The sequence below is a fragment of the Oncorhynchus mykiss genome, chromosome 19 (assembly GCF_013265735.2).
Source record: "Oncorhynchus mykiss isolate Arlee chromosome 19, USDA_OmykA_1.1, whole genome shotgun sequence".
NCBI classification, from domain to species: domain Eukaryota; kingdom Metazoa; phylum Chordata; class Actinopteri; order Salmoniformes; family Salmonidae; genus Oncorhynchus; species Oncorhynchus mykiss.
The window spans coordinates 54736254-54749410 of NC_048583.1; the positions used below are offsets into that span (position 1 = coordinate 54736254).

A 13157-nucleotide genomic window follows, 5' to 3' on the forward strand; every position below is an offset into this window, starting at 1 on the left:
ACCTCCAGGCTGTGTAAGGGCTATTTCACAAAGAAGGAGAGTGATGGAGTGCTGCATCAGATGACCTGGCCTCCACAATCACCCGACCTCAACCCAATTGAGACGGTTTGGGATGTGTTGGATCGCAGAGGGAAGGAAAAGCAGCCAACAAGTGCTCCGCATATGTGCGAACTCCTTCAAGATTATTGAAAAATCATTCCAGGTGAAGCTGGTTGAGAGAATGGCAACAGTGTGCAAAGCTTTTATCAAGGCAAAGGGTGGCTACTTTGAAGAACCACTTTTTTTGGTTACTACATTATTTCATATGTGTTATTTCATAGTTTTGATGTCTTCACTATTATTCTACAATGAAGAAAATAGTAAAAGTAAAGAAAAATCCTTGAATGAATAGGAGTCCAAACTTTTGACTGGTACTTTTTATATCGAAGGCTATGTGTTGTATAACATAATTTTGGATTTTAGGTACATAACATCTATTTTATTGTAGGGCTCATAAAATGTATTTTATTGTAGGGCTAATTTTGCATCAGTATTTAATTTCAAAACTCTAATCAATCATAGACATTTATATGCTTTAGAATGAGACTTCCAATTTTTGCAGGAAATACCGGATTAACAAGGAGAGAAGAAATGTAGTGTTGGGATGGAACATTTTTAAAACACCAGGAAAATATTCAACCCTAGTCCTGTCCTCTCCCATGGGCAAATCCCAATTTACAGGATCAGTCATTCATGAAGGGAATAACAAGATAATGGAAAGCAATGCACACACTAGGGTTGCACGTACTCACATGGTTGGATGAATTTTGTCATTCATACAATTGTGTTTATAGGCTTCTTGTTTATCTGGAGGAAGTATGGAACATAGCATATTTATTCGATCAGGGATGTACAGAAGGTAGACCTGTCTATAGATGAATAACTTTGTAATACTTTATTAAACTTGTCCTAACCCACAATGGAAAACTCAGTATTTTGTTGTTGGCATACATGTTATAAGGCTTCTATTTCCTGACTCTTCTCTTCATGTAGTGCAGAGCCCACCAGGTAGCTGTGGTTAGCCATGGAGGATGGTAAGCCAGTGTGGGCGCCCCACCCCACCGATGGGTTCCAGCTGGGCATGATTGTGGATATCGGAGCTGACACCCTCGCCATCGAACCACTCAACCAGAAGGGCAAGGTCAGTCAGATTCGGCACAGTTTAGAACACGTGTCAATCCCATTCCATGGACGGCAGAGTGCCTGCTTTTTCCCCCCTCTCTCCTCCCTTGTATTTGATTGATCATTAAAGGTCATTAATTAGTTAGGAACTCGTCTAGGTCATAGTTGGACTCCAATTTAAAGGAAATATCAAAAACCGACACACTCGACTCTGCCCTCCATGGAATTAGTGTCTGTTTTATGTTTTGTATTATAACTTACTCATCACACAACCTTCATTTTGCTCTCTCTCCCCACACACGTTCCAGAGCTATCATTGGGTCAGTAGCTGAATAACATAATATATATTGTAATGCTAACCTCTGAACATTTGGTGCCAGTGTGGGTTAGATTATTGGCTGGCACACTGCAGCCATGAAGGTTCCCCTTTCAGCAAGACCTGAATCAAGACAAAATATTTAAGTGCCTTTGAACGGGGTAGGTGACAGGCGCACCAGTTTGAGTGTGTCAAGAGCTGCAACACTGCTGGGTTTTTCATGCTCAACAGTTTCCTGTGTGTTTCAAGAATGGTCAACCACCCACAGGACATCCAGACAACTTGACACAACTGTGGGAAGCATTTCGCGGACAGTGTTTAATTTAAATCAGGACTGGGCTAATCCTACTTAAATTAATTCAGATAAAAAAAATGGCTTTCTGAGACATTGCTTAACTTCAGATTAATTAGTTTTAGGCTAGAGAGTCCCAGACTAAGGTAAATAGGGACTAACCAGTTAATCTTTTTGAAGCCTGATTAGATTAATGATGTGCACTTGGTGCTGACCTGAGGATGTTTAAAAAGAAAACAGGAATGGGATGCTAATACATAAGCATTGTGTGGAATTGGAGCAAGTCACCTAAACCAAACAATGGACAGAGGTAAAAGAAAACATTCAAAGAATTTCAGTGACTTTGAAAAAAGCCTGTTGAAGCGAGTTCTCAAACCACCCAACTATGGAGAACAAACCGCATGATTCATCAACCCCCCCAAAAATATATAATAATCCCTGGACTACCATTTGTAATGAATTCAACTCAAATGAAAAAGTAAACAACAGGACGCTAGAACAACTGCAGGTGAGATACTCTATTTTTTTGTTGGCCCACTTTTCAAATCAAATCACATTTTATTAGTCACATGCGCCGAATACGACCGGTGTAGACCTTACAGTGAAATACTTACTTACAAGCCCCTAACCAACAATGCAGTTTAAAATAATACAGATAAGAATAAGAAATAAAAGAAAACAAGTAGTTTTAAAGAGCCGCAGTAAAATAACAATATCGAGGCTATATACAGGGGGGGTATCGGTACAGATTCAATGTGGAGACAATATACAGGGGGGTATCGGTACAGATTCAATGTGGAGACAATATACAGGGGGGTATCGGTACAGATTCAATGTGGAGACAATATACAGGGGGGTATCGGTACAGATTCAATGTGGAGACAATATACAGGGTGGTATCGGTACAGATTCAATGTGGAGATAATATACAGGGGGGTATCGGTACAGATTCAATGTGGAGACTATATACAGGGGGGTATCGGTACAGATTCAATGTGGAGACTATATACAGGGGGGTATCGGTACAGATTCAATGTGGAGACTATATACAGGGGGGTATCGGTACAGATTCAATGTGGAGACTATATACAGGGGGGTATCGGTACAGATTCAATGTGGAGACTATATACAGGGGGGTATCGGTACAGATTCAATGTGGAGACTATATACAGGGGGGTATCGGTACAGATTCAATGTGCGGTGGCACCGCTTAGTTGAGGTAATATGTACATGTAGGAGTTATTAAAGTGACTATGCATAGATGATAACAACAGAGAGTGGCAGCGGTGTAAAGGGGGGGGGGGAGAGATGCAAATAGTCTGGGTAGCCATTTGATTAGATGTTCAGGAGTCTTATGGCTTGGGGTAGAAACTGTTTAGTAGCCTCTTGGACCTAGACTTGGCGCTCCGGTACCGCTTCCTGTGCGGTAGCAGAGAGAACAGTCGATGACTAGGGTGGCTGGATTCTGACAATTTTTAGGACCTTCCTTTGACACCGCCTGGTGTAGAGGTCCTGGATGGCAGGAAGCTTGGCCCCAGTGATGTACTGGGCCGTTCGCACTACCCTCTGTAGTGTCTTTCGGTCGGAGGCCGAGCAGTTGTCATACCAGGCAGTGATGCAACCAGTCAGGATGCTCTTGATGGTGCAGCTGTAGAACTTTTTGAGGATCTGAGGACCCATGTCAAATCTTCAGTCCCCTGAGGGGGAATAGGTTTTTGTCGTGCCCTCTTCACGACTGTCTTGGTGTGCTTGGACAATGTTAGTTTGTTGGTGATGTGGACACCAAGAAACTTGAAGCTCTCAACCTGCTCCACTACAGCCCCGTCGATGAGAATGGGGGTGTGCTCGGTCCTCTTTTACAAATCAGTCACTTTGAAATGTTTTCTTGTGTAACACAACACAGTGGGGCCTAAATGTATTTGTGTGACAGAAATATAACACAAACAATATCATACGTAATTACTAGTATTATTCCTATATTGTCTTTTTAATTTCTTGTGGAAAAACATACAAATTTACTTAAAGAAGACAAATGCTGTTGCTCGTAGGGAGTGTTTCAAGACTGGTGGCTGTCCCCCAGTAAGACCAGAGACAGATGAGCTGGGGTACTTGTTGACCAGGATCATTGATAGCCAGCAACCCCTGGAAGGTATCCCCGATGATGTTCAGATGGGGGACACATTCATTCAACATGTGCCATCTCAGGACTGCAGGGAATATGTAATGTTGTCAGTCATCTCTTGCATTCCCATAATATAAAGTATCTTATGAACTCAACTCTTGAAGATATAATGTTCTCTAATGCAGCCATGTAATCATTTTCTAGAGATAGATCACCATAGCTTTGTCTTAAACAGCCAACTTTCCGGGACATAGACATGTCTTATATGGGCAGAAAGCTTAAATTATTGTTATTCTAACTGCAGTGTCCAATTAACAGTAGCTATTACAGTGAAAAAATAACATGCTATTATTTGAGGAGAGTGCACAACAACAACACACTTCTGGTTTTATACGTTCACCTCTGAAGGTAAATAATGTACTTACATTCAGTGATCTTGCTCTGATTTGTCATCCTGAGGGTCCCAGAGATAAAATGTAGTACAGGTTTGTTTGATAAACATTTATTTTATGTGCAAAGGTAGGAACTGTTTGAACCAGTTTGAACCCCTGCTGTCTCTGGCTCCACACTCACCCCTCCGGCCATCTAGATGTGTGAAAGTTAATATATAAGCTAATGATTACATTCCTGGGAGTGTGTAAATGTACATTTTTTATTACCAAAGCATTTTTGTATGGCCTCTATTTTTGGACTTGAACATGTATCAATTGCCCAATTTGGCACATTTAGGGCAATTCCTGGCAGTCTTCATACAAAATATTGTGCAGTAATGTAATTCTTTACTGGATCAGTCTGAAACTAATCTAAATTACACCTACAGTATAGTCCTCTCTGAATGTATGGCCTTTCTCTTGCATTTCAAAGATGGAACAATAAAAATAAACATGTTTTTTTTGTTCATATTATCTTTTACCAGATCTAATGTGTTATTCATCTACATTAATTTCACATTTCCACAAACGTCAAAGTGTTTCCTTTCAAATGGTTTCAAGAATATGCATATCCTTGCTTCAGGTCCTGAGCTACAGGCAGTTAGATTTGGGTATGTCAAATTGAAAGAGAAAAAAAGGGTTTGATCCTAACAGGATGAAGGTCAACCCGCTACATCTGCAGTAGCTAGGAGGGAAGATTGTGTCACTAACCTGGGCTGGCAACAGTGACCGAGGCTGAGCATGCAGGAGAAACTAATGGATTTAAAAGAAGAGATGTATATGAAAAAGCATATCCTTTTGTGTTGAGTTGGCTATGAAGGATGAGAAGAGAAACATGAAGCAGCAGCAGTACCAATGTTCTTCTCAAACCAGAACCAGTTCTGGGTCCTGATATTTCCATTTTGTGAATTAAAAACGTCTTCTTTTTTTTTTTTATACCTATCCTTGGCCATTGTTTGCTTCAATCGCTTGAGCTATCTTTGTTGTGAGAAGTGCAGCATAGCAAAAGCATCTCTGCAGGTTTGTCCATTGCTGTCATTGTCTGCCTCAACCATGGGAACATCTGGGTCATCCTCTTCAATGCGAGGATCTGGTCATCCATGCTGTTTGAGGTAATTGTCAAGCACTGTTGTTGCAATTATGACAATACAGCAGCATCTTGGTTGAAAGAGCTATGTGTTTCTAAGACTCTGGAAATGACTCTACTACACATTTTTTGCAGATAGGAGCATGGTTGTACTGTTTTTGCTCATGTCCTATTGCATAAAGATGGGGGGGGGTAAACATGAAGTTGGTCTGTGCATACCCCTAGTCACCAAGTATGATTCCGCTATTGTCCTCCTTCAAGCTGAGCATTCAAAGAGGAGTTTTGGAAATCCTAAAGTCACGAGTTGCACTCGTCCAACGTTTAATAGTGTTGGAGAACTACAAATGTATTTTATCCTAAACAATTCTGTAGTTTGCTCATGTCTATAACTGCCCTTCTGTCTGGCCTTGGTGGTGCTTTTTGATCTTCATTGAAATAGTCCAGGTAATCCATTCTCCTCCATTGCCAAGGTCAACCTGACGGCCAACATCCATTAATCTGAAGTGAAGCCTGCCTCTGGCCAGGTTTAATTTAAGCCTTCACTTAGATCTAGATTAACTCTAATTGTCCTTCTGGAAATCAGACTTTTTAAATCTAGACTAGGGCAAGTCTGAGACTATTTTAAACCATGTCTGAGAAATGCAATTTCAGATAATCCAGTTTAAAATTGGAATTTCGTCAAGGATCCTGCTTAATCTGTGTCCGCAAAACAGCCCCTCAGTGTATATCTCCATGTTTTCTCTAAATAAGCTTTGTTTGTTTCTTTACTGATTTCAATGAACTGTTGTCTATTGTCCTTGTCTGCCATTGAACTATGATAAAGTCATTGTTGGGTGATTTTAATATACATGTTGACAAAGAGACTGACACCAAAGCCCAGGAATTGATGAATCTTTTGAGCTCTTTGGACTTTATCCAACATGTTACTAAGCCCACCCATAACTGGCCATACTGGACCTGGTTATTACCATGGGGCTTTAGACATTCTCTATTGTTGATGTTGCTTTATCTGATCACCGCTCTGTATTTTTTTTTTTACAACCATGTTGCCCATAGCACAGGGTAGAACTGAAAGCATTAACACTATCTTACCTCTGAAGTTGCTACAGATTTTGAGTGCATCAACTAGAGGTCGACCGATTATGATTTTGGAGGACCAAGAAAAGCTGATACCGATTAATCGGGCCGATTTAAAAAAAATATATATGTATTTGTAATAATGACAATTACAACACTCTGCGTGCAATGAATGCAAGAGAAGTGACACATTTTCACCTGGTTAATTTTGCCTGCTAACCTGGATTTCTTTTAGCTAAATATGCAGGTTTAAAAATATATACTTCTGTGTATTGATTTTAGGAAAGGCATTGATGTTTATGGTTAGGTACACGTTGGAGCAACGACAGTCCTTTTTCGCGAATGCGCACCGCATCGATTATATGCAACGCAGGACACGCTAGATAACTACACATGGTTGACGATATTACTAGTTTAACTAGTGATTATGTTTGATCGTTTTTTATAAGATAAATTTAATGCTAGCTAGCAACTTACCTTGGCTTCTTACTGCATTCGCGTTACAGGCAGGCTACTCGTGAGGCAGGTGGTTAGAGCGTTGGACTAGTTAACTGTAAGGTTGCAAGATTGAATCCCCGAGCTGACAAGGTAAAAATCTGTCGTCCTGCCCCTGAACAAGGCAGTTAACCCACTGTACCTAGGCCGTCATTGAAAATAAGAATGTGTTCTTAACTTCTTATGGTATAGGGGACGGTTGCGTCCCACTTGGGCAAAAAACAGGGAAAATGCTACTTCTCTGATAGAGTTCAGTGTGTCAAATCGGAGGGCCTGTTGTCCGGACCTCTGGCAGTCTTTATGGTGGTGCCACAGGGTTCAATTCTCGGGCCGGCTCTCTTCTCTGTATACATCAAGGATGTCGCTCTTGCTTTTGGTGATTCTCTGATCCACCTTTACACAGACGACACCATTCTGTATACTTCTGGCCCTTCTTTAGACACTGTGTTAACTAACCTCCAGACGAGCTTCAACTGCTCTCAGCCTCCAACTGCTCTTACATGCAAGTATGTCACGCCCTGGCCATAGAGAGGCTTTTATTCTCTATTTTGGTTAGGCCAGGGTGTGACTAGGGTGGGCATTCTAGTTTCTTTATTTCTATGTTTTCTATTTCTTTTTTTCTTTTTTTTGCAGAGTGTGGTTCCCAATCAGAGGCAGCTGTTTATCGTTGTCTCTGATTGGGGATCACATATAAGTTGTCATTCTCCTTTTGGTGTTTGTGGGATCTTGTTTTTGTTAGCTCTGTGAAGCCTGCAGAACGTGACGTTCGTTATTCTTTTTAAAGAATCATGAACACTTACCACGCTGCACCTTGGTCTCCTTCCAACGATAAACGTTACAAAGTAAAACTAAATGCATGCTCTTCAACCGATCGCTGCCCGCACCAGCCCGCCTGTCCAGCATCACTACTCCACTACTTGTGGACAAACTCCACTACTACTCCACTACTTGTGGACAAATACCTAGGTGTCTGTTTAGACTGTAAACTCTCCTTCCAGACTCACATTAAGCATCTCCAATCCAAAATTAAATCTAGAATCAGCTTCCTATTTCGCAACAAAGCATCCTTCACTCACACTGCCAAACATACCCTCGTAAAACTGACTATCCTACCGATCCTCGACTTCGGCGATGTCATTTACAAAATAGCCTCAAACACTCTACTCAACAAATTTGATGCAGTCAATCACAGTGCCATCCGTTTAGTCACCAAAGCCCCAAATACTACCCACCACTGTGACCTGTACAATCTCGTTGGCTGGCCCTCGCTTCATATTCGTCGCCAAACCCATTGGCTCCAGGTCATCTACAAGTCTCTGCTAGGTAAAGCCCCACCTTATCTCAGCTCACTGGTCACTATAGCAGCACCCACCCGTAGAACGCGCTCGGGTATATCTCACTGGAAACCCCCAAAGCCAATTCCTCCTTTGGCCGCCTTTCCTTCCAGTTCTCTGCTGCCAATGACTGGAACGAACTGCAAAAATCACTGAAGCTGGAGACTCATATCTCCCTCACTAGCTTTAAGCACCAGCTGTCAGAGCAGCTCACAGATCACTGCACCTGTACATAGCCCATCTGTAAATAGCCCATCCAACTACCTCATCCCCATACTGCATTTATTTATTTATCTTGCTCCTTTGCACCCCAGTATCTCTACTTGCACATTCATCTTCTGCACATCTACCATTCCAGTGTGTAATTCCAATATTGTAATTACTCCACCACCATGGCCTATTTATTGACTTACCTCCCTTATCTCACCTCATTTGCACACACTGTGTATATACTTTTTCTACTGTATTATTGACTGTATGTTTGTTTATTCCATGTGTAACTCTGTATGTGTCAAACTGCTTTGCTTTATCTTGGCCAGGTCGCAGTTGTAAATGAGAACTTGTTCTCAACTAGCCTACCTGGTTAAATAAAGGTGAAATAAAATAAATATTGGTCAACTACCAAACATACAGAATGATGCAGCACGGGTACTGACCAAGACCAGACAGAGCACGCATTACATCGGTTTTAAGGTCTCTGCATTGACTTGACTGCCTGTGAGTTTTTAAACTTAATTTCAAGATACTTCTATTGGTTTTTAAATCAATCACTGATTGTGCACCCCAATATATGTCAGACATGCTTTTAAGTTGTGGACCCAGTAGGTCCCTCAGGTCCTCTGGCACAGGCCTTTTAACTATATCGCCCAGCCCTAACCTGAATTACAGAGATGTATAAACCGATAATATGTCAAACGTAAGCAATATGAGAGCATGTAAAACAGCCCTGCGTTGTACCAGTGTCACTAACATAGGCAATCAATAAGTCATGTGAGCAGCAGCAGCAGGTGTGGTGATTGTGTTACTGGGAGGGAAAGATCATTAGAGGAAAAGGAGCCACCTGTTGCACTACACCTTAGGTCACTCCCCAGTGCATTGCTTTCACTGAATGAGCCTGATATTCACAACAACAAAAGCCTGTATGGTGTATAGCAAGCTAACAGCAGAGTAGTTAGTTAACTCTTAGTGCCCTCCCTGGTTACAGTTATCCTTAACCTGTTACAGTCTAAGCCCTGTCTGTGGGAGGGGGGGTTCTACTAAGCTATATGGAATTGTTTTAAGGTCATTCCAAGACCCCTTGAAATGTGTGTGTATGTGTATATATATCTCTATAGATATATATATACAATCTATTTAATAAATGTTGATTTTGCCTTACTGCTATTAGCCCATCCAAACGCATTGAATAACAGATTCACTACATGGAACAACAGGTAAAAAAGAATCTAAAGGAAGTTTGTTCTGAACTGTATGGCTTGTATCTGAGAGATATCAGGAATGTATTCATTTTGTACATGTTAAATACATTTTTGACACTAAACAGTCTCCATAATATGTATACTTCCATTAAAAAAAATTCAGCTGGTACTAGGGGACCTTCAGACGAGTCTTTTGAGGCCTGTGGGTGTCCTAGAGAAAAATAACTGATATGTTCGTGAGAGTCTCACCTTTCCACATAGGAATTAGTGTGTAGCCCAAACTGTTTGGATGCTACAGACAGAAGTTGGCAGATCGGCTGTACCGACTTCAGATGAGCCCCAGAGATGCTTGTGGGGGTCGTAGAGCAAATCGTGTTTGTGAGAGTCTCATCCTTCCATAAAGGGGTTATAATACCTTGTAGGCCAAACAGTTTGAACGCTACAGACAATTTTGTGAGAATACTGCTTTTGGGGATGTCTCATTGTCTGACAAACACCGCTCTATCTCTGTCACCTTCCACCACAGATATCTCCAGTTTAACTGACAGATTTGTAAGGAATGTTTTTTTTCCCGTTTTTTTCCCCAGCTATATATATATATATATATATATCTATATATATATATATATATATATATATATATATATATATATATATATATTTTTTTTTTATATATATATATTTTTTTTTATATATATATATATATATATATATATATATTTTTTTTTTATATATATATATATATATATATTTTATATATTTTTTTTATATATATATATATATATTTTATATATATATATATATATATATTTTATATATATATATATATTTTATATATATATATATTTTATATATATATATATATATATTTTATATATATATATATATATATATATATATATTTTATATATATATATATATATATATATATATATTTTTTATATATATATATATATATAAAAAAAAAAAAAATATATATATATATATATATATATATATAAAAAATATATATATATATATATATATATATTTTTTTTTTATATATATATATATATATTTTTTATATATATATATATATATATATATATATATATATATATATATATATATATATATATATATATATATATATATATATATATATATATATATATATATATATATATATATTTTATATATATATATATATATATATATTTTTATATATATATATATATATATATATATATATATATATATATATATTTTTATATATATATATATTTTTTTTTTTACCAGAAACCGTTATGAGCTGGTTAACAGCAAAACAGGCCCTGGACCAGTCACTAAGGGATACAGGGGCTCATTGAGTGTAAAGCCACAGCTCTGCCCAGCATAATTCTCTGTCAGAGCAGTATCCTGGCTATGTCTTGTTAGCGGGAAGTTTTGTACCCATTTTTGTTTGGGCTGGCAGCTAGGTGCTGTGGCTCAAAAAGCTCAAAAAGCTAGGTGCTGTGGCTCAAAAAGCTCAAGCTTATTTTCACGTACATGCTGTTTGTGCCAGTGGGACACACACACACACACACACTCGTAGCACTACATAAAATGTACTGGGCAGGAGGGTGTGTTTAGGCCTGTCACGGTGTGTGTAGGGTGTTGTAAATAATGTTCTGTTCTCACAGTAACAGTACAGAGCCGTATCTAAACTCATAGCACTAGCCAGACACACACACACAGCTCATATCCTGTTTCCCTCCCACCAAATTATTTATCAGCCTGCCATGTCCCTCCCATTGTTTCTCTCACAAGCAGCTTGTTCCTTTCAATGTTTTGCCATTACCTCAGACTGTATAGTAGCCTACTGCGAGAATATCAGAGACTTAATTGATGAACTTGACAACAAACACTCAAACGTTGATTTTTGTTACTATGTTAATGCATTGCTAATGACCAGGTTGAAGTAGAACATTTTCAGTAGGCCCTTATGAGACATGAAATGGACTGGCTATTCAAATACACGACAATTGGTGCAAGACTTCTCATGAGAATGTTTAGATATTAATGTTAGTATAACAGAAGTGCTTTTGATGTTGCAGACCTTTCTGGCTCCTATGAACCAAGTGTTCCCTGCTGAGGAAGATGTCAACAAACATATGGAGGACAACTGTAAGTTCATACTCACAATTTACACGGAACCCAAACCGGCTGCACGCGTGCGCCATTGTGCTCCATCGTGCATACATTTATTTTGTCCCCCCAAACCAAACGTGATCACGACACGCAGGTGAAAATATCAAAACAAACTCTGAACCAATTACATGAATTGGGGGACAGGTCGAAAAGCATTAAACATTTATGGTAATTTAGCTAGCTAGCTTTCACTTGCTAGCTAATTTGTCCTATTTAGCTAGTTTGCTGTTGCTAGCTTATTTGTCCTGGGATATAAACTTTGAGTTGTTATTTTACCTGAAATGCACAAGGTCCTCTACGCCGCCAATTAATCCACACAAAACGGTCAACCGAATCATTTCTAGTCTCCTTTCCTCCTCCTAGGCTTTTTCTTCTCTTGACTTTATATTGCGATTGGCAAGTTTCATAAATTAGGTGCATTATCGCCACTGACCCCGTTCATTTTTCAGTCACCCACATGGGTATAACCAATGAGGAGATGGCACGTGGGTGGAGATGGCACCTGCTTCTATATACAATGAGAAGATGGGAGAGGCAGGACTTGCAACGCAATCTGTGTCACAAATAGAAGTGACTTCTATTTTAGCCCTTGGCAACGCAGACGCTCGTTGGCGCACGTGAGCAGTGTGGGTGCAATAATTGAATAATATATATTTCAAAATGTATTTTGTACTCAGCCTGTTAGCCTAGTGGTTAAGGCCATTGGGTCAGTAACTCAAAGGTTGCTGGTTCAAATCCCTGAGCTGACTAGGTGAAAAATTTATCAAGGGCACATTGCTCCTGTAATTGCTCCTGTAAGTTGCTTTGGATAAGAGCGTGAGATAAATTACTAAAATGTAAATAACTTTCCTTTATCCTCAAGTTGATATGGACTTAAGGTTTGTGTATGTAACTTTTTAAAGGATGCTTCCTCACGAGCGACTTTTGTTTTTCTTTCAGGTTCTCTTATGTACCTGAATGAAGGCACGCTCTTAAACAACGTCCGAGTGCGGTATAGTAAAGACAAGATCTATGTAAGACATTCCAAATCAATGGTACATTAATCCTAGGCCTTGAAGATGAACCTCTCTCTTCCTGTAAGAGACATCTGGTGGTCATAGGCCTAGTTTCTCATCAAGTTGTGAAAATGTCGGTGGTTCTCAACTAGAGGAACTAGGACCCCTGGGATACTTGGCCTATCCACAAGGGGTACTTGAGAAGACTCATGAGACCATAGATTGGTAAAATTCATGAGGGTGTACTGCAGGAAAAGCAA

The 13157-nt window shown here is 39.3% G+C and overlaps 1 protein-coding gene across 3 annotated transcripts in view; it reads left to right on the forward strand.

Annotated features, from left to right (window-relative positions):
* Window positions 1-13157, forward strand: part of LOC110498124 (unconventional myosin-VI) — a 98183-nt gene that overhangs the window by 18481 nt on the left and 66545 nt on the right. For 2 of the 3 annotated variants that reach the window (XM_036955105.1, XM_036955103.1), the window contains exons 2-4: window positions 1033-1180; window positions 11809-11878; window positions 12842-12915. In XM_036955105.1, the coding sequence (XP_036811000.1) occupies window positions 1064-1180; window positions 11809-11878; window positions 12842-12915 (261 nt within the window). In that variant the 5' untranslated portion in view covers window positions 1033-1063. The remainder of the gene's footprint in view (window positions 1-1032; window positions 1181-11808; window positions 11879-12841; window positions 12916-13157) is intronic. The other variant, XM_036955104.1, reaches the window with a different exon arrangement.